Source organism: Bos grunniens, chromosome 5 (genome assembly GCF_055505025.1).
Source record: "Bos grunniens cultivar Pamir isolate PY7600 chromosome 5, Bosgru_T2T1.0, whole genome shotgun sequence".
Taxonomy (NCBI): Eukaryota; Metazoa; Chordata; class Mammalia; order Artiodactyla; family Bovidae; genus Bos; species Bos grunniens.
In genome coordinates, this window is record NC_141169.1 from 10621981 (window position 1) to 10643757 (window position 21777).

Below are 21777 nucleotides of genomic sequence, written 5' to 3' on the forward strand. Positions count from 1 at the left end.
ATTGTTTTAAAAACATCATTTTGTATTTGTATTCAGATTTGACCTTTTAAACTTTTCATTTACTCCTATAGATAGTACATCATCCGATAAACAGCTTATGATTTTAACCCTTTTAGCGGACTATAGACTGGCTAATATATTTGCCTACCTATAAAATAATCTTAGGAAATTTTATAAATTATTAATAGTACTCTTAAAGAATCCTCTTAGCTTAGAGAAAATTCCCAAATAATGATGTCATTCTGAGTTCTTTCACCTGGTTATTGGTAAATCATATTTTCCACATATTCAAGATAAGTGCTCAGATTCTTATTTAGTTTAACATTTCTTCTTTTATCTTTTTAGCACTTGATTGTGAATACTACAATGAAGGTATGTGAGAATATCAGGATACTATTTAATTAATGTATCTTTGGATTCACAGTTTTTGAACAACTTTTCTGGGAACAGAGTATAAGTAGTGCATAATTTGTCATACAGTTAATCCTTGAACAAGGCAGGGGTTGAGGGCACTAACCCTCCGCAATTGGTCACCTTCGTATTTACAGTTCTACACTCTCAGATTCAACCGACCATGGATTGTGTTGTTCAGTTGCTTAAACTGTGTATAACTCTTTTGTGACCCCATAGACTGTAGCCCGCCAGGCTCCTCTGTTCATGGAATTTTGGAGGCAAGAATGCTGGTGTGGGTTGACATTTCCTTCTCTGGAGGATCTTTCCAACCCAGGAATCAAATCCACGTCTCCTACATTGGCAGGCAGATTCTTACACTGAGCCACCAGGGAGCCCCACAGTGCTATATGCTTCCTATTGAAACAAATCTGCTTAGAAGTGGACTTGCACAGTTCAAATCATGTTGTTTGTGTCAACTGTATGACTCAGTGAAAGCCATTGCCTTCTAAAATGTATCTAAATTTCTAAGTATTTGTGTTAAAATTTATTCCCTTGAAAAATAATAGTGTTGTAACTAAGTTCTCAGCACCTAGGAAGCTCTTAGTAGTCCTAGAATGACATGAAGGGATGAATGAATGAGTAAAGTTAGCTAATTTTTTTGGTAAAAAGGATGAAGGATATACATACCTTTTAGCATTATGAATAAAAATGGACATTGTTTGACCTCTATTATGCTATGGAAACTAAAGAAAGAAATAATAATATAGAAATTTGTTTAGCCATCATTTTACAGAAAATAATTATTTATATATTATTAGAATGAGAACTTACTGATTTAGTAATAATGAAAGTATCCCAGTCCCCCAAACATTCAAATTTGCAACTGGAAGTCTAAGAGGAGTCATTTCAGTTCAGTCTCTCAGCCGTGTCTGACTCTCTGCGACCCTGTGGACTGCAGCACACCAGGCTTCCCTGTCCATCACCAACACCCGGAGTCTACTCAAACCCATGTCCATCGAGTCGGTGATGCCATCCAGCCATCTCATCCTCTGTCGTCCCCTTCTCCTCCTGCCTTCAATCTTTCTCAGCATCAGGGTCTTTCCCAATGAGTCAATGAGTCTAAGAGGAGGTGCTGCCTAAAACCAAGACATAGATATAGGAGACTGAGCATTATATCCTCTTTGAAAATGCCAGACATTAGCAGAACCGATGCTGCTTTTTGTCAAACCTATTTGATGAGGAAGGCCTAGCCACTGAAACCTAATTCAGACAAAAAAAGATGATCCAGGGAGGTGTCCATTTTATTAGTAACTGGGCAAAAACCCATGATGAACAGGTTAGATTTACAGTTATAGGAGAGCTGACCCATTACAGAAAAAACCCGAACCACCAATCCAAAGTGTTTTTGGTGATTTACTGAGCCAGGGAGAAATCTGTCAAGTATAAAAATACAAAGAAAGCCAGAAATTTTTGGTAAAATAGAGATGATAAATTAAAAAGAAAATGGATGTTTTAGTCAGAGGAGCCTGTTGTGCTGTAGTCCATGGGGTCACAAAAAGTCGGACACAACTTAGTAACTGAACAACAACAAATACCTAATAATAACAATAGTTTTTGTTGCATTAATGACATCTTTATCATATAATTTAAGCTTGAAAATATGCCTGAAAAGCATAACATTATTATTATTATCATTATTAACACTTTACAGAGGAAGAAATTGAGCATAGATGAATGAAGTAACTTGGTCCAAGTCACATAGCCAAAATGTGGTAAATGGATTTATGAACAATCTAAGTCTGAACCAATGAGCTTGATCTCTATGCTGCACTGTCTGGTAATGGTTAGCAATGTCCTAGTCTAGGGATGACCACAGCACATCATTATCATATGCTCTAACACAACGTACAGACTGTAGTATGAGAAAATGCGCCAGTAACTCCCTCACTGAGGAATTCCTGCCTCATACAGTTCTGCCGTGAAAAATCTCCATCTGTGCCTTTGTACTTTCTGGTGTTCCTTCTGCAGTCTCTTGGAAACAGAAGCGGAATTTTCTATGAATATTGAATTTCTACCTCTTGCTGCTTCAGATGTACTGCTTTTTGTCAATAAATCTGCTGCCTTTCTTTCTTCTAATGTGTTACAAGATTCTTCAAACCAGTTCTTCTAGTTTCATTTGTTAACACTATATTGGTAGTATTCAGAGGGTGAGCAAGGGACATTTTGCTTTCATGAGTGACAGAGATTCTGTTTCCTGTGATCCAAGTAATAGGGGATAGAGTCAAACTACCAAGGAGAGGAAGAGATTGTGACAGTAATGCAATGCCTAAGGTAGATAATTGAAGGGGAATGAAGAGTTGTGGAAATTGTTGATACTAATAAAAATAAATCATTTAAAATGATTATCCTTAATTTGTTTCATCTCAATTTCACAACTATTGTAAAATTACCTAGTCTTTGCCCAGTCATAGCTGGTGTTTTCTCTGGTCACTATGTTCAGTTCAGTTGAGTTCAGTCGCTCAGTCGTGTCCGACTCTTTGCAACCCCATGAATTGCAGCACGCGAGGCCTTGCTGTCCATCATCAACTCCCGGAGTTTACTCAAACTCATGTCCGTCGAGTCAGTGATGCCATCCAGCCATCTCATCCTCTGTCGTCCCCTTCTCCTCCTGCCCCTAATCCCTCCAGCATCAGAGTCTTTTCCAATGAGTCAACACTTCGCATGAGGTGGCCAAAGTACTGGAGTTTCAGCCTCAGCATCATTCCTTCCAAAGAACACCCAGGGCTGATCTCCTTCAGAATGGACTGGTTGGATCTCCTTGCAGTCCAAGGGACTCTCAAGAGTCTTCTCCAACACCACAGTTCAAAAGCATCAATTCTTTGGCGCTCAGCTTTCTTCACAGTCCAACTCTCGCATACATACATGACCACTGGAAAAACCATAGCCTTGACTAGACGATGCTGTGAAAGTGCTGCACTCAATATACCAGCAAATTTGGAAAATTCAGCAGTGGCCACAGGAAAGGAAAAGGTCAGTTTTCATTCCAATCCCAAAGAAAGGCAATGCCAAAGAATGCTCAAACTACTGCACAATTGCACTCATCTCACATGCTAGTAAAGTAATGCTCAAAATTCTCCAAGCCAGGCTTCAGCAATACGTGAACTGTGAACTTCCAGATGTTCAAGCTGGTTTTAGAAAAGGCAGAGGAACCAGTGATCAAATTGCCAACATCCTCTGGATCATGGAAAAAGCAAGAGAGTTCCAGAAAAACATCTATTTCTGCTTTCTTGACTATGCCAAAGCCTTTGACTGTGTGGATCACAATAAACTGTGGAAAATTCTGAAAGAGATGGCAATACCAGACCACCTGACCTGCCTCTTGAGAAACCTATATGCAGATCAGGAAGCAACAGTTAGAACTGGACATGAATTAACAGACTGGTTCCAAATAGGAAAAGGAGTACGTCAAGGCTGTGTATTGTCTCCCTGCTTATTTAACTTATATGCAGAGTACATCATGAGAAATGCTGGGCTGGAAGAAGCACAAGCTGGAATCAAGATTGGAGGGAGAAATATCAATAACCTCAGATATGCAGATGACACTACCTTTATGGCAGAAAGTGAAGAGGAACTAAAAAGCCTCTTGATGAAAGTGAAAGTAGAGAGTGAAAAAGTTGGCTTAAAGCTCAACATTCAAAAAACGAAGATCATGGCATCTGGTCCCATCACTTCATGGGAAATAGATGGGGAAACAGTGGAAACAATGTCAGACTTTACTTTTTTGGGCTCCAAAATCACTGCAGATGGTGACTGCAGCCATGAAATTAAAAGATGCTTACTCCTTGGAAGAAAAGTTATGACCAACCTAGATAGCATATTCAAAAACAGAGATATTACTTTGCCAACAAAGATCTGTCTAGTCAAGGCTAGTCAAGGACACTATGTTATTAAAATACTTAAATTATTCAAAGCAAATGCAGAGATAAAAGACTGTGATTCTGTAGGAGAAAAAAAGTAGGAAACTTCAGAGGTTGCTGCTGAGATGAATTTATAACCCCTCATACAATGACTTTCTATAATATTTTCATGTTCATTTTTATGGAATTTGCTAAAAATATAAAGGTTCTGTTGCTATAAGGAGTAGAAGACTTCAATATTTTGCTAAAAATTGTTACATAAGTTTTTAAGTTCAGAGTGATTTTGTTGGATCAGATATACTTGTTGCTGCTGCTGCTAAGTCGCTTCAGTCGTGTCTGACTCTGCAGCAGCCCCATAGACGGCAGCCCACCAAGCTCCCCCATCCCTGGGATTCTCCAGGCAAGAACACTGGAAGGGGTTCGAATATACTTAATACTGTGTAAATAATCAATACAGGAAATGATTGCTTTTAGTATAAGAAATTATAATTCGCCCTACAGAAGATTAATGATAAAGTCAATGACTTTTGCCGTCAATTGCTAGTGAAAATGCTGGAAAATAATTCACATGCAAGATATTCATCAACCGGGAGTCGATTCAAAAGCTTTCAATTTTTATACAAATGGATTTCTCAGATGACAATTGTCTCTTCACATTGCTGTAGGAAGGCACTTGTCTTGTAGGGGAGAGAATATTTTGTTTAGTGGTCTGTCTCCTTTCTCCTATTCTCCTCTTGGACATCTGTGCCTGAGGGTGCTTGGAGCTCACAAGCTGTATTTGTATATGTCTTCTTCATTTTGAATTGTATTTCATAATTTATACATCTATGTACCCATTTGTACATTATTTACATAACACAAATCTATGTATTTATACATTTATGTATATTTTCTTCTTAAAAGTCTAGGTTACTTCTGTCTTTCCTAGAAAAGGAACTTGTAGATGGTGGAGATGATGATGCAGTTCTCTTTGGGTGTTATAGGTATTAACTCCCAGAGAAACTGTGCAGGGTATACATTTGTAACCGCTCATAAAGTCTTCACTGCATCTGATCAGTTCCATCTTGGTGTGGGAGCAAAGGTTTTCAAATCTCCGTATGTCCTCAAGGTGTCTGAAAGTGAAAGTCGCTCAGTAGTGTCTGACTGTTGCGACCCCATGGCCTGTAGCCTGTCAGGCTCCTCTGTCCATTGAGTTCTCCAGGCAAGAATACTGAAGTGGGTAGCTGTTTCTTTCTCCAAGGGATCTTCGCAACCCAGGGATTGAACGCAGGTCTCCCACACTGTAGGTGGATTTTTGACCATCTAAGCCCAACCCGTGTCTGGGTCCCTACTAAAGCTCTTCCGTCATGGCTTAGAAGTGTCTCGTTGATGAGTCAGTGGATGGGACAATGCTTGAGAATGACTTGTTCTAGAACCCCTTCTCCTGGCCCTTGTGATGGAAATTTTGGGTCTTGCTCGCCTTCCTGTTTGGAAGACTTTTAAACCCTCTAATTCAATTATCTTCTCCCCTTCTCTTATGCCTGGTCTTGGTCCTGAAAGGGGAAAAACACAGGTGGTTGATTTCTTTTTTTTTCCCCTCCATCTTAAGAATAGGCTGGGAAAGGAAAACTGTCCTTGAGATAAAAACTAGAGAAAAGAGGAAAAATGAAATTCACTGAGGGCAACCAGATTGATCTTTTATGAAATCACCTACCACACCTATATTAGAATTTTATATAACCTACAACAAAAATATCTAAATATAACTGTAGAAAGTACACAGCTAATAATTATGTAATTTTGATAATTCAGAAGAAACATCAAAATTTTATAGTACCTCACTTATTTTAAAATGTTGAATGTCATAAAGATTGGGTTGAAGGTAAACTGACCTTATTGTCATGAAACAATGCATAAGTTTATTTTGAATATCAGTGAGCTTTTAAAATAAATTATATACTTTTCTTTCTAAGATGAAGTTCTTAGAAATATTACTTTGAGTTTCAGGTTTAGTTCTATACTAACTAGTTTTTTTTTACTACAGTATTTTCCACTTTATATGAAGTGATATAAGTGCATAGAAATGATAACATAAGTAAAATGACACTTGACTTCTCTATTCAGCGTCATCTTATTTTTCTTCTCTATAGACATACCTCACTGATGACATTCAATAATTCCCAAAACAGTAAAATATTATATATCATATCTGTGAATTCTGTTTTAATGCAATGAACCTACTAAGGAGAAATGATGTTTAGAAGACTAACAAAATACCTTCCATTGATAGAACTAAACTTAAGTTTATGGACAGTAGAATATTAAAATATCAAAGTGAAAGTTTACCTAGACAAATATCTTCACAGAGGTGAGAAAATTTGAGGTCTAGAAATCTTGTCAACCTTTTATTCATCACTGCTGAGTATTCGTGTATGTATACATATACACACACATTCATGTACATACATATTCTAAATTACATATTCTAGGGACTTCCCTGGTGATCTAGTGGTTAAGACTTTGCCTTTCAATGAAGGGGGTGTGGGTTCAATCCCTGGTCAGGAAGCTAGGATCCCACATGCCTCATGGCCAAAAAACCAAAACATAAAAACAGAAGCAATATTATAATGAATTCAATAAAAAACTTAAAAAAATGGTCCACATCAAAAGAAATAAATTACACATTCTAAATACATATGTATATATTCCAGATCAATATAATGTATCCTTTTTAATAATTTTATTTACTCATTTATTTTTGGCTCTGCTGGGTCTTGGTTGCTGTGCTGGCTATTCTCTGGTGGAGAGTGAGAGTGAGTCTCGAGTGGCAATATGTGGGCTTCTCGTTGTGGTGGCATAGGCTCCAGGGGTCACAGGCTTCAGCAGTTGTGCTGTGTGAACTCAGTAATTGTGGCGCCAGGGCTCCAGAGCGCAGGTTCGATAGTTGTGGCACATGGACTTAGTCACTCTGGGTCACGTGGGAGCTTCCCCGACTAGGGATTGAACTGGAGTCTTCTGCTTTGGCAGACAGATTCTTTACCACTGAGCAACCAGGGAAGCCCCGATATGGTCTTTTTGAAAAGAATTCAGTTATTTTGTTAATGATAAATGTTTAAATGCTCAATGATTTTGGAGTACTTTTGTTATTAAAATTTATTCCATTGAAATGATAGCTTGAAATGTAAAAATCCTATGCAAATTTATAATTCTCTCATCTGCATTTGACTAGGGCTTGGAGAAGGACCATATATGCTGGCAAGTTATGGGCAGACTGGCCTTATTCTGGGAGCCAATATAACCAGTGGAAGCATTTTCTCTCTGCCAAGAAGTAGTATTCGTGGCAGTTTATTTTTTAATTTTATGATCACTCCAGGCCTTTTCAAAGAGAAGGCATCATGTAAGTAGAAGTTGCAACTGAAAATAAGGATGTAGTTTACCATTGACTCTTTTCATTTATTCATGCAGTAAATATTAATTGGGGAATTTAATATGTTTATGACATCTTTCTAGGTGCTGTAAACGATTTGAAATAAAATAAGACACTGGCACACGAACCAGCTCTCTCTTTTGTGTATAAAATCATTTCTTTGCTTATCTATTGGCATATACATATATAGATGCAATTAGAATGGCAATTGTTTGTTTGGGTTTTTGGTCCTTGGTAAAGCACAGCTTCAATTTTCATTCTATTGGTCACAGAATTTAATTTGAAACTTTTGGCTATTTTTTAAAATAGTCTGCTGATAATTAACATGTGAAAGATTTTAATGCCAGATTAAAGAGAAAAGTCATAATTTAATATCAAGGAAGTTAAATTAAGAGCATAAATCAAAGTCTAGACAGTCATTGAGACAGACTGTTATCCGTATGTGGCCTTGTCTCTCTTGGTACCTGGGTCCTCATTTACTGGCTTGCCCCTGTACATTTATACTGGTTGTATCCACTTGGCATCTATTCTAACTGATGATTTGTGTCTCTTTCTGATGCGTGATGTTCAGGGTACATTGTTAGTATTCTAACCCTGCTTAGAACCATGCATGGTGTGTTCTGTAAACATAGGAAATATTTATTGAATGAATGAATCTGACATAACTTATACTAATTTAGAGAACTCTCCTGATTTCCCAGTTAAAATAAATTGCTCTATTCTTGTAAAAAGAGCTCCTTTAGTTCTTTTATTCTATGAAAACACCTATCACAGTCTAAGTTTTCATTTATGCATTATATATTTTTTCTTTTATAATTTTTAAATTCTTCTTTTCCTATTCCAGTGCTCAGTAGAAGGGTTTGTATATTTTAGGACACAGTGAATGCTTTTTGAATCATTTATTGGACTTGAGAGAGCTCTTTATTGTATAACTTAAAATAATTAATGTTTTTAATAGAAAAATCCTTAGGTCAAATTAAGTAAGACCTAAAGAAATTAATGCCTAAGAAATTAAATCTAAGAGCTCAATTAAGAGACTTATGCCATGGGTTTTACAAATACAGGGGAAACTTTTAAAGCACATAACAAAAAAGCATGACGCTGCTCAAATGCTTTGTAGTTGTTCATTAGCTTTTTGATCATCTCTAGGGAAATAAGACAATAAGGTTGAGCAAAGAGTCATTTCTTAATGCAGTAAAATCACTTGAAAGAACATTTGCTTATTAAGAATTCAGTGATATTGAAATGCAGTGACATGTCTAAATTGATCTGTTTCTCTATTTCTTTTTCTTTTCTATCATCTAATTTAGCCATTTGTAGATTTTGTACATTTGAAAACGCTAAAGCTTGCAAGTGCAAATGTATGTCCAATTAATTATTCAACTATTTGTATAGAGTTGTACATTCTGGGGTCCTAGGTTGACATTTCTTTATTTTTTTTTCTTCCTCCATGAACATGATCAATTATTTTAAAACACAGAACTTGTGAAAGCCTGATATTTTTAGAGCTGTCACTCATGCATTGCATGAAAATATAATTTTTTCCTTTAGAGATCTGTAATTCATCCCTAAAATCTTTGAGAATGGCATTAACTATTCATGCCAGTTGTGCATTTCTGTTTTGTCGGCCTTATACGTGAATTTTACAATGCCAGTGCTGATGATCCGCCTTCTCCAGAGAACCCAGGGAGTTGTCTAACAGACTGCTCTGTTTTCCAGCATTGGCGCTCGTTTCCTTGGAATCTGCCGAAAGGCCCAACTACTTTCTCTGTGTCCACGATGACGACACTCTTAGTTTGAAACTGTGGGAAGCGAATTCAGCCTTTCATCGGAGAGCTACGTTTTTTCACCATCAGGACCTCTGGATTCCTGGGTACAGCGCTTTTGAGTTATACAGCAAGAAAGGCTTTTTCATTATATTGACAGATTCTAGTGCCAAAGCATCAAAATATGATGATTCTGAAGAATTTAAACACTTAAGTAGCTTCAGTGTGGAAGGTATGTGTCCTGAGATGTCCATATATTAAGTAGATAATTTAAGGAGTGACAAAAAATATATTAGATTTTTAACTTAAAAATTATTTTAATGTGTATAATTAGTTGTATGACCTTAGTGAGTTTCTTAACCTCCTTATCCTTAAGTTTACACATCTGTCTCATGGAAGAAATAATACCTACTTTATAGGGTTATTTTGCTACATAAATTAATGTAGTAAATTGTTTAGAATAGCCTTAAATGACATTATTTTTTAGGATTGCCTCAATTTTTACTTTCAGTGCTGTCTGAGCTTTGGAAATAGAGCTTACCCATTTCTTCTTCTTGTAGAGTTTTGTATCTACTTTTTCTTTCATAGACGGCTACTTCTCACTTAGTCTGATTCTTTATGACAAAGACGATGTATTTATCTCTTTGAATACTTCGAATACTTTGAATGCTTTGAATGTGTTCTTTGAATACTTTGGAGTCCAATTGTACTGACCTCTAGATTTTTCTGGTTCAGCAGAATCCCCGTCTTATTTCTAGAGATCCTTGCAGTTCTATAGCTATTGAATTTTCTAAATTTCAGAGAGGAATCCTCACTGCCTCACCCAGTGTTTAAAAGTCATGCTTTATTTTCAAAACCTAAGAGCTCAATATTTGCCTTGGGTCTCCCAAATTTTTTCATTCTAACCAACTTTTCTAAGTCATTTCTAAGAAAGCTAATTATTTGCTTTTTTTGTTGTGGTTAAATTTCTATAAATCTGTTTGGATGTTAGAAAATTCAAAGTGAGTCACTCAGTTGTGTCCGACTCTTTGCGACCCCACACCAGGCTCCTCCATCCATGGGATTTTCTAGCCAGAGTACTGGAGTGGGTTGCCATTTCCTTCTCCAAGGAATCTTCCTGACCCAGGGATTGAACACAGGTCTCCTGCATTGTAGACAGATGCTTTACCATCTGAGCCACCAGGGAAGTCCAAATTCAAACTGAGCTTCAAATTTTTTCAAGAAAGTTTCAAGAAAGTTCAAACTGAGCTTCAAATTTTTGCCTATTGAATGGGGTTCCTGGTCTCATGAGAAAGAGTCACTGACATGTGTATACAATATTCTGTAGAGTAAGTGTGATAGTTTTACTTGAGTTTAATTAAAAGTTGAATTTTGAGAGCCTCTATTTCCCCTCCATTACACAAATCCACTCCATCATAACCAGACCCAGTGGCCTTACCTGAGCTTTGGACAACTGCAGTCAATGGCATCATCCGCATCTCAGAAACTCATCTTTGTGGGCTTCCCGAACTTAGGAGACACTCTGGGTTTATTCTAGTCTTGGAACCAATCCTCTTTTATGACCCATGATTCTAGTAACCCAGGCTTAACTATTATTTTAATATTGAGATGCTTAAGTGCCTTCCAGAAAGCCTCATTTTCCTTCTCATACCTTGGAATTAAATTCCATATCTTAAGTCCAAGTAACATAACCTGTTTCCTGAACTTTCTGCCTTACGGAGCTCTCTTCTTCAGAGATAATCTTGGACTGCTGCAGAAAGACTGCTCTGTGACAGGGGAAGGGGAAAGTATTAGCTGAGTTTGCAGGAGAAAAAGCTTCCATTAAGGGAAGTTTTTGTAACTACGAGCATGTATTATTCAAATCAGTTCATTCATTTATGTCATCAGATAATACTTACCATGTGCAATGAGTTAAATTCTATGAGAAGAACAAAGATGGAGTGTTCTCCTTAAGCTTCATGTCAGGCAATATGTCTTTGGTCTTGCCATTTTCCTAATTGAATTTGGCATGTCACTTGGCTCCTGTTAGCCTCAATTCCCTCATTTATAAAATGGAGATAATATTCACTCAACAGGGTTGTTGCAAGGATAAAATAGAATAATGGACAAAAAGCTATTTTACAAAAACTTAAATTCTAAACAAGTGTGTGCTATTATCATGATACGTAGATCACTGAACACCAGCAAAACATAAATAAAGGAAGGTGATTTAGAATTGTCCTTAGTCTCCTCCTACCTCTTGCTTTTTTAAATATTTGGAAGAAGAACTAAGATTCTGATGTTCAACCTGAGCATGAAATGCCTTGATCACCAAGCAGTTACGCTGTTTCCTGCCCCCGCCCCCAATCTCTGCCGCCCTGTCTTTTCAATCAAAAAAGTTTCAAACCCTAAAGGGTTTACTATTAGAAATCACTGCATTCCAAGCTGCCCATTAAAAATATACACAATCTGAACTTCATTTTTTTCCCAGAAATCCAGGCAGCAGTGCCCTACAGGAGGATGTGTGAATGGAAATACGAGCCTTGTGCCACTCCCTGTTTTAAAACCTGCGGTGACCCTGCAGCTCTCGCGTGTAAATTTCTGCCACCGTAAGTCACGTTTAACCACTAATGAACAGATTCTAGCATTAGCAGATTCTGTTCCCAGTGATTATTTTTTTAGCTAAAAAAAATTCTCAAGAATAATTTATTCTAGTTACTCATTCATGAATTTGTTTCGTTTTATTCACGCAGTAGTTATTGAGAGTCTGCTCTATGCCAGCAATTCTTGTAGCTGCTGGGATACAGTATTGAACAAAGTACTTACCTTTCTTTAGCTTAAACATTTTGCTGCACTGAGGCAAAGAATAAAAAATTAAAATGTAAATATATAATGTGATCTATTGTTTAGATGGATTTATAATGGACAAAAATAAAGGAAGGGAAAAGGGAGCATAAAACAGATGTGCGTGTTTGCTCATTAATATAGGGTGGTCAGGGAAGAACACGTTGACAAGGCAAGATCTAGTAAGAGATGTGAAGGAAGTGAGGGAACTAGCCATGTGGGTGTCTGGGGAAAAACCCTTTCAACCTGAGAGAAGTATAAAGGTCCAGGGTGGGAATATGTCTGGTGTGTTTGAGGATGAGCACGGAGGCCAGTTAACTGGGGCAAAGTGAACAAAACTGAGAGACATAGGAGAAGAAACCAGAAAAAGTGGCTGGAAGTCGCACAGGGCCTTGTATTCTGTCGTGAGGACTTTGTCTTATTCTCTGAGTAATGCCTGGTGTACTTCGGGGCAGAGGAGTGGACTTCTTCCTTTGACAAGTTTACACTGGCTCTTGCACTGGCTTTGGGGGAGGGGAAGAACAAGGGCAGAACTCGGCAGTGACACAGACAGGACATGAAGGGAATTTCACTAGGTTGGTAGCCCTGGAGGTTATGGGGGGAGTGAACAGATTCTGCCTGCATTTTGAAGTTAAGGCCATAGGGATGCTGATAGATTTAACATCAATTATGAGAGAAAGAGGCTTCCTCGGTGGCTCAGTGGTTAAGAATCCACCTGCAGTACAGGAGACACAGGTTCGATCCCTGGGTTGAGAAGATTCCCTGGAGGAGGGCATGGAAACGCACTCCAGTATTCTTGCCTGGAGAATCCCATGGACAGAGGAGCCTGGTGGGCTACAGTATATAGGGTTGCGAAGATTCGGACATGACTGAAGTGACTGAGCACGCACGCATGCACACGAGAGAAAGAGGAGGTAAGGGCTCCAGGTCAGATCTCGGCATTTCATTGATTTCAGAATCATATGAAATTGCCGTTTTTGTGGTCAAATCTGGTCAAATATCAACAAACTCAAATGATTCAATTTAATGGAAGGACTGAGTTGCCAGCTACTGAGATAAGGAAGATATTAGGAGGAGAAGTTTAGAGGAAAAGTCAGGAATTTGGTTTCAAGGATTTTAAACTTGAGACTGAAAATTATTCTTTGGATTTGGTAATCTGGAGAATAGGAAGAGGCAAAATGGAGATTGACAGTATAACAGCTATTTTTTTTTTTTAAAGCAGTTTTTTTGTAAAGAACAGAGAAATGCAGCAGTAGTAGGAGGGAATATTTTTAAATGAATCATATTCCATTAGTTATTTATGAGCTTCTGCTCTACAACTAATACTGGTACTACAGAAGTTTCTGGCATATGAATAAGTGAGATGCAGTCCCTATTTCAAAGAGCTCAAAGTCTTTAGGAAGAAGACAGGAACAGCAACAGATAACTGACCGTACAGGGAAAAGAGGACCAGAGGAATAAATGCCACAAGCGCAGCACATTGAAGTGTTTATATATAACATGACGCTCACTGTGCTAAGTGCTATAAAATGGGTAATCTCATTGTTCCCGTTGTCAGAAGAGGAAAAAAACCAAGGCACGGGGAAGTTAAGCAGCTTGCCTCAGACCACACAGCTTTCAGGCAGCTGAGCCAGAGTTTGAACACTGACATCCTGTTGGGCAACATGTGCTACGGGAACAGAGGGAAGGAAATGATCATTTCAGTTCAGTTCAGTCGCTCAGTCGTGTCCAACTCTTTGCAACCCTAATGACTGCAGCACACCAGGCCTCCCTGTCCATCACCAACTCCCGGAGTTTACTCAAACTCATGTCCATTGAGTTGGTGATGCCATCCAACCATCTCATCCTCTGTCGTCCCCTTCTCCTCCCACCTTCCATCTTTCCCAGCATCAAGGTCTTTTCAAATGAGTCAGCTCTTCGCATCAGGTGGCCAAAGTATTGGAGTTTCAGCTTCAACATCAGTCCTTCCCATGAACACCCAGGACTGGTCTCCTTTAGGATGGACTGGTTGGATCTCCTTGCAGTCCAAGTGGTGCTCAAGTCTTCTCCAACAGCACAGTTCAAAAGCATCAGTTCTTTGGTGCTCAGCTTTCTTCACAGTCCAACTCTCACATCCATACATGACCACTGGAAAAACCATAGCCTTGATCAGACGGACCTTTGTTGGCAAAGTAGTATCTCTGCTTTTTAATATGCTGTCTAGGTTACTTTTGTTTAATTTTCTTAAAAATGAAAACAACCAGTTCTTTCTGAAAAGAAGCCGCCACCACTCACTTGGACCCTTCACATTCACAAACCTATTTCCTGTCTCCTCTGGAAGCCATCAGGAGGCCGGGAAATAACAGGGCCTTCATAGGGAGGAGGCCATGCTGGGGAGTGCTGGGGAGGAAGGGAGAAAGAGAGGCGGACAAGAGCAGCCCTGGAACTGGGAAGGAAATGGAGCTATATTTGAAGTGGCATTAGGCTAGTTTGTTTCCTGTGGCATACACAGTCCCCAGGGTGGTTGAACCCAGATCTTCAGCGCTTCCACTGTGTGGTCTGTAGATCCCCCGGAGTTTCTGTTTTGGTATGATTAGAGCGTGGAGCAGAGACTCAGGATGAAACTTCACCCCTGCCAAGCCAATTCTCATCTCTGTCTTCATCACTGTTTCCTTTCTACTGCTCCCCTTTTCCTGGCTGAGGCACCTCACTGTGGCTCCTCCTGGTCCTTGCTGTCCTGAGAGGAGGCTCAGGTACTGGGGTGGCATGTCAGCATCGCCCTGCACACCTCCTCCAAGTCCCCACCACCACGCTGGTTCTAGAGGATTTCGGTTTCTGGCACATAGCAAGTGTTGAAAATAAAAATATCTAGTGGAAATGAGAAGTTTCATAAAAGATGCCAACTAGCATACCATAGAGCCCATATGTAAGTAGAGTTATTCCTATTACATAATATACCTATTATAAGAACTGTTCTGCATCTGAGGCGTGTTTATCAGTCAGAAGTTGACTAAATTACCAGTTGTATGACAGAGTAAAGGGAACCCTGCTGTGTGCAACCATGAAGACATTTTAACGGAACAAGTTACTGGGTTTGGGAAGATATTTTTAAAAGAATAGCTGTGGTTTTGACTTGCATAAAGCAATTGCAAAATAATTAAGTTGCATAAAAAAGTGGTGTTTATTTAATTTGAGGATAGCCAACTGTCCCTGATATTTTCAGTAATTTAGTAGCTTTTTCTTATGTGCTTGACAAAGTTTAGAGTAGGATAAGAATATCATATACTGGTTAAAGTTTTATTATTTAAGTTCATTTTATGAAATAAATAATTGGTCTCATAAGCTAAGCTGTTAAGTATTTCTTAAAAAAATTTGTGAAGGAAGTATCCAAGAGGTGACCACGCAGTCTCCTGTTAAAAGAGAAGTTAGCTTTTCTTGGGTTCGATTTCCTTCCATGAACAAGTGCCCTCTGGTGGCAACACGTGCCCAGAGTATCAAGTTAGTTCATATCCACACTGAATTGGAAAGGGGTTGTGAGTATTTGGGTCCAAACTTTTACTTTATAGTTAAGGCAATTGGAAATATTTTACAATCACTGAGAGATCTTCCTGGCTGTCCAGTGGTTAAAATTCCACTTTCAATGCAGAGTGCACCGGTTCAATCTCTGGTCAAGTAACTAAGATTCCATATGCCGCATAGCCAAAAAAGTTTTATTTAAATAAGTAAAATATTAAAAATAGTATTATAGCCTGCTGGTGTATTTGAGAGGCAGACAAGCAAGCCTTTTAAAAACCGTATGTATGTTAATTCTCTCTAGTATGTGTGAGTCTAAGAACTGGCTGTACTTGAAGGGTATATTTCTTTTGAATCAAAATAAATTGGACTCTGAGACCCAACTGAACGAAAAGGAAGATGTAGTCTCAGTCATCATCTTGGCTTCATTCCCTTAGAGCAGAAGCATTTCAGGATGGTCTCATCTGTTTTGGGCTGATGATTCCCAAATCCATTCTTCTTGAAATTTGGGATTCTTGAAAGTGCAATGTGCCACATAAAAGACCAGATGTTTTGGAGCTTGAAATTCAGTCTGCTTAGGCTCATATGCAACCACCCCCTCTCTAAGCACTGCTGCTATTTCAGACACAGGCCCTGAGGCTCTTGGGAGAAGTGTAGCCTCGGCCATTCCCCTCCCTGTCCTCCAAGAGCAGCCATGTCCCGACTCCATGTCTGCCACCCAGAGATTTCTAATTACTTTCCAATGACTTTAGGGCTTAATAATAGGCAGAGACAGCCACTGAACATTCTGATTTGGTTCTACCAACATCCTTGTAAATATTCAAATAGTGTGTCTTATCTTCTTATATGTGAGGGAGTGTAGGAAAATAACAGTATGATGAATATAGAGTAAAATCACAATAAAGGATTCTTCTGCATTTCCAGTAATTTATGGAACATGGCCTTGGTGTGTGCCAAATTTAAGTGCATGTTTTGAATGTTCTGTGTTCAAATTCTGCCTCAATCATGAATATTTCATTATCATCCACTAACCTGTGGTTTCATACAATGAGGTATGATGGAAAATAGCAAATGGAGCAATCCTTAGTGTTTGACAAGGCAAATAGAAGAATTATAGGAAAACTGTATCTTAATTGCATATATTAAATGCCATATATTGTTATATTAAATTTTTTTCTTTAATTTTTTTCATGTGAAGGATTGAAGGATGCTTTCCCTATTGCCCTAAACATATGATCCTTGATGAAGTCACTCTTAAATGTGTTTATCCAGAAGACTGTAAGTATGAATCTTACTTAACTTATTCTGAAGTGTAAAATACATGAATATATTTATACAGTGGCAAGTAACTATAAAAACAGACATTTTAGACAAACAACAAACCTTCATAAGATTCTCCTTCATTGTCTTTTTCAAAGTGGTTTTTTTTTTTTTTTGGTTCTGAGTTACTTTTCGGTTTGGTTCGGTTCAGTCACTCAGTTGTGTCCGACTCTTTGCGACCCCATGAGTCGCAGCACACCAGGCCTCCCTGTCCATCACCAACTCCCAGAATTCACTCAAACTCATGTCCATCGAGTCGGTGATGCCATCCAGCCATCTCATCCTCTGTCATCCCCTTCTCCTCCTGCCCCCAATCCTTCCCAGCATCAGAGTCTTTTCCAATGAGTCAACTCTTCGCATGAGGTAGCCAAAGTATTGGAGTTTCAGCTTTAGCATCATTCCTTCCAAAGAAATCCCAGGGCTGATCTCCTTTAGGATGGACTGGTTAGACCTCTTTGCAGTCCAAGGAACTCTCAACAGTCTTCTCCAACATTAAAATTATGCAAATTTTTCTTCTAATATTCCTCTTGCATCCTCTCTCCCAAAACATTTTCCTTATATGAACATTCTTATATGAACTGTCTGGGCCTCACTTTAAGCAAAACAGGTTAAAGAAGAGTATCTTTGTTTCTTTGTAGGCATACCTCTGATTCCCACAGAACCAGCATTAATTTCACCAGGTAAGCCATCTCTACCCATGTTTATAAGTATTGTAATTTTAGACATTAAACTTAGCATTATGTAACTTAGATCTTGGCACGCTTAAACAGCTGCTGGTGTTAGTTATACCCAGCCCACTGGAGAACCCAGCAGTCACTTTTGTTTCACTGAGTAACTGTTTACTGGATCAACGAGCCACATTTTCAGAATGGTTTCTGCATCTGGTCTGTCTCTGTCCCATTTCAGTTAGTATAGATAATGAGAATGCCTGTCACATTTTTGCCTAGAATTTGTTGTTGTTGAGCCTCTCAGTCGTGTCCAACTCTTTGTGACGCCATGGACTGCAACCCACCAGGTTTCCCTGTCCATCACCATCTCCCGGAGTTTGCTCAAACTCATGTCCATTGAGTCGATGATGCCATCCAACCATCTCATCCTCTGTCGCCCTCTTCTCCTGCCTTCAGTCTTGCCCAGCATCAGGGTCTTTTCCAGTGAGTGAGTTCTTCGTCTCAGGTGGCCAAAATGTTGGAGCTTCAGCGTCAGTCCTTCCAATGAATATTCAGGGTTGATTTCCTTTAGGATGGACTGGTTTGATCTCCAAGGGACTCTCAAGGGTCTTCTCCAATACCACATTGCAAAAGCATCAATTCTTCAGTGCTCAGCCTTCTGTATGGTCCAACTCTCACATCCATCCATGACTACTGGAAAAACCATAGTTTTGACTAAATGGACCTTGTCAGCAAAGTGATAACTCTGCTTTTGAGTATGCTGTCTAGGTTTGTCATAGCTTTTTTTCTAAGGTGCAAGTGTCATTTAATTTTATGGCTGCAATCACCATCTGCAGTGATTTTGGAGCCCAGGAAAATAAAATCTGCCGATTTCCCACGTTTCCCCATCTATTCGCCATGAAGTGATGGGACCAGATGCCATGATCTTTGTTTTCTGAGTGTTAAAATTTAGGCCAGCTTTTTCACACTCCTCTTTCACCTTCATCAAGAGGCTCTTTAGTTCCCCCTCGCTTTCCTCCATTAAAGTAGTATCACCTGCATATCTAAGGTTGTTGATTTTTCTCCTGGAAATCTTGATTCCAGCTTATGATTCATCCACCCCAGCAATTCTCATGATGTACTCTGCATATAAGTTAAATAAGCAGGCTGACAGTATACAGGCTTGATATGCTCCTTTCCCAGTTGTGAACCAGTCGGTTGTTCCATACACGCTAAGTTGCTTCAGTTGTGTTTGACTCTTTGTGACCCTATGGACTATAGCCCCCTAGGCTCCTGTCCATGGGACTACCCAGGGAAGAATACTGGAGTGAGTTGCCATTTTCTCCTCCAGGGGACCTTCCTGACCCAGGGATTAAACCCTCATCTCTTACGTCTCCTGCACTGGTGGGCAGGTTCTTTACCACTAGTGCCACCTGGGAAGCCCTTCATTTCCAACTATTGCTCCTTGACCTGCATACAGGTTTCTCAGGAGGCAGGTAGGGTGGTCTCTTATTCCCACGTCTCTAAGAATTTTCCAGTTTGTTGTGATCCACAGTCAAAAGCTTTAGCGTAGTCAGTGAAGTAGAAGTAGATGTTGGCATAAATCCTCTTGGATGAGGCTGCTATTAGCCCTACCATAGAGACTGTGGGCTCCAGGACTGGGCTACCTTAGGCCAAACAACTAAGGGGCCTCCCCCATCAGCAGAAAATTGGATTAAAGATTTACTGAGCATGGCCCTAACCACCAGAGGAAGACCCAGCTTTCCCCACAGCCAGTTCCTCCCATCAGGAAGCTTGCATAAGCCTCTCTTATTTTTATCCATCAGAGGGCAGACAGAAGAAGCAAGAACTATAATCCCATTTTAGTCTGTAAAAATGTCATATTCTGTAGAAGTTACATCTAATAAACCATGAACCCAGCTTTTAGGACCAAGCAATAGAAGTTTTTATTCTACTTTATGATAAGTTGTTAGAATATATAAAATAAGTTATTTATAAAATTTATTTAATTCTCTGATGTCATTGTGGTAGACTGAATAATGGCTGCCCAAAGATGTCCATGTCGTCATCTCCAGAATTTGTGAAAATGGGACCTTGCATGCTGCAGATGTGATGAAGTTAAGAATTTTGAGATGGGGAGTTTTCCTGAATTATCTGTGTGAGCCCAGTGTAATCACAAAGATCCTTATAAAAGAGAAGGAGGATGGTCAGAGTCAGAGGAGATAATGCATGTGAGAAGTCAAAATTAGCAGGGAAAGACAAAGGGAGAGGGGGAAGAAGGGAGAGAGAGAGACTGAGATTTGAAAATATTATCCTGTGGTTTTGAAGATGGAGGAAGGGGCCATGATGCATCAATATATTGATGCAATCAATAGTTGGAAAAGCAAAGAAACAAATTCTTCCATAGAGACTCTAGAAGGAATACAGCCATTGATTTTTCCAGGACTGGGCTGCCTTAGGCCAAGCACCTAAGGGGCCTCCCCCATCAGCAGAAAATTGGATTAAAGGACTTCTGACTTCCAGAACCGCAAAATAATAATTTGGTGATGTTTTAAACCACTAAACTTGTAATAATTTGTTTATAGCAGCCACAGGAAATTAATATGGTCATTTTAGATAGTATCAACAATGGATACTTCAATTACAGCTAGACAAAATTTCAGCCCTTCATTTTGGCACAAGGAGTTCATCAAAGCTATATATTGTCACCCTGCTTATTTAACTTATATGCAGAGTACATCATGTGAAATACTGGACTGGATAAAGCGCAAGCTGGAATCAAAATTGCTGTGAGATTATCAATAACCTCAGATATTTGGATGACACCACCCTTATGGCAGAAAGCAAAGAGGAACTAAAGAACCTCTTGATGAAGGTGGAAGACGAGAGTGAAAAAGATGGCTTAAAACTCAACATTGAAAAAACAAGGATCATGGCATTTGGTCCCATCACTTCATGGCAATATATGGAGAAACAATGGAAACAGAGACAGACTTTATTTTCTTGGGCTCCAAAATCACTGCAGATGGTGACTGTGTGTGTGTGTGCTCAGTCGTGTCCAACTCTTTGCAACCCCGTGGAATGTAGCCCATAAGGCTTCTCTGTCCATGGAATTTTCCGGGCGATAATTCTGGAATGGGTTGCCATTTCCTTCTCCAGGATGGTGAATGCAGCCATGAAGTTAAAAGATAGCTTCGGAAGTTGGTGATGGACAGGGAAGCCTGGCATTCGGCAGTCCATGGGGTAGCAAAGAGTCTGACACGACTGAGCGACTGAACTGAACTGCTCCTTGGAAGAAAAGCTATGACCAACCTAGACAGCATATTAAAAAGCAGAGACATTACTTTGCCAAGAAAGATTCAAATAGTCAAAGCTATTATTTCTCCAGTAGTCATGTATGGATGTGAGAGTTGGGCCATTAAGAAGGCTGAGTGTGGCAGAATTGATGTTTTCAAACTGTGGTGTTGGAGAAGACTCTTGAGTGACTAAAAAACTACAGTCCTTCAGACTTTGAATATTTTGGAGACATCTTTATTACTAACAAAAACTTTAGAAGGCATCTTACAAGTATGTTTCCGTCCAGTTCAGTCGCTCAGTCGTGTCCAACTCTTTGCAACCCCATGGACTACTGCATGCCAGGCTTCCCTGTCCACCACCAACTCCCAAAACTTGCTCAAACTCATGTCCATTGAGTTGGTGATGCCATCCAACCATCTCTTCTTCTGTCGTCCCCTTCTCCTCCTGCCTTCAAGCTTTCCCAGCATCAGGGTCTTTTACAATGAGTCAGTTCTTTGCATCAGGTGGCCAAAATTTTGGAGTTTCAGCTTCAGCATCAGTCCTTCCAATGAATGGTCAAGACTGATTTCCTTTAGGATTGACTGGTAGGATCTCCTTGCAGTCCAGGGGACTCTCAAAAGCCTTTTCCAACACCACAGTTCAAAAGCATCAATTCTTTGGCACTCAGCTTTCTTTATAGGCCAACTCTCACATCCATACCTGACTACTGGAAAAAC

General features: G+C 39.3%; 1 protein-coding gene across 1 annotated transcript in view; it reads left to right on the forward strand.

The window, feature by feature from the left end:
• Positions 1–21777, forward strand: part of OTOGL (otogelin like) — a 169022-nt gene that overhangs the window by 96804 nt on the left and 50441 nt on the right. The window contains exons 29-34 of the mRNA XM_086398845.1: positions 346–372; positions 7519–7686; positions 9436–9714; positions 11953–12070; positions 16996–17075; positions 17756–17797. Coding sequence (XP_086254971.1) covers positions 346–372; positions 7519–7686; positions 9436–9714; positions 11953–12070; positions 16996–17075; positions 17756–17797 — 714 coding nt within the window. The remainder of the gene's footprint in view (positions 1–345; positions 373–7518; positions 7687–9435; positions 9715–11952; positions 12071–16995; positions 17076–17755; positions 17798–21777) is intronic.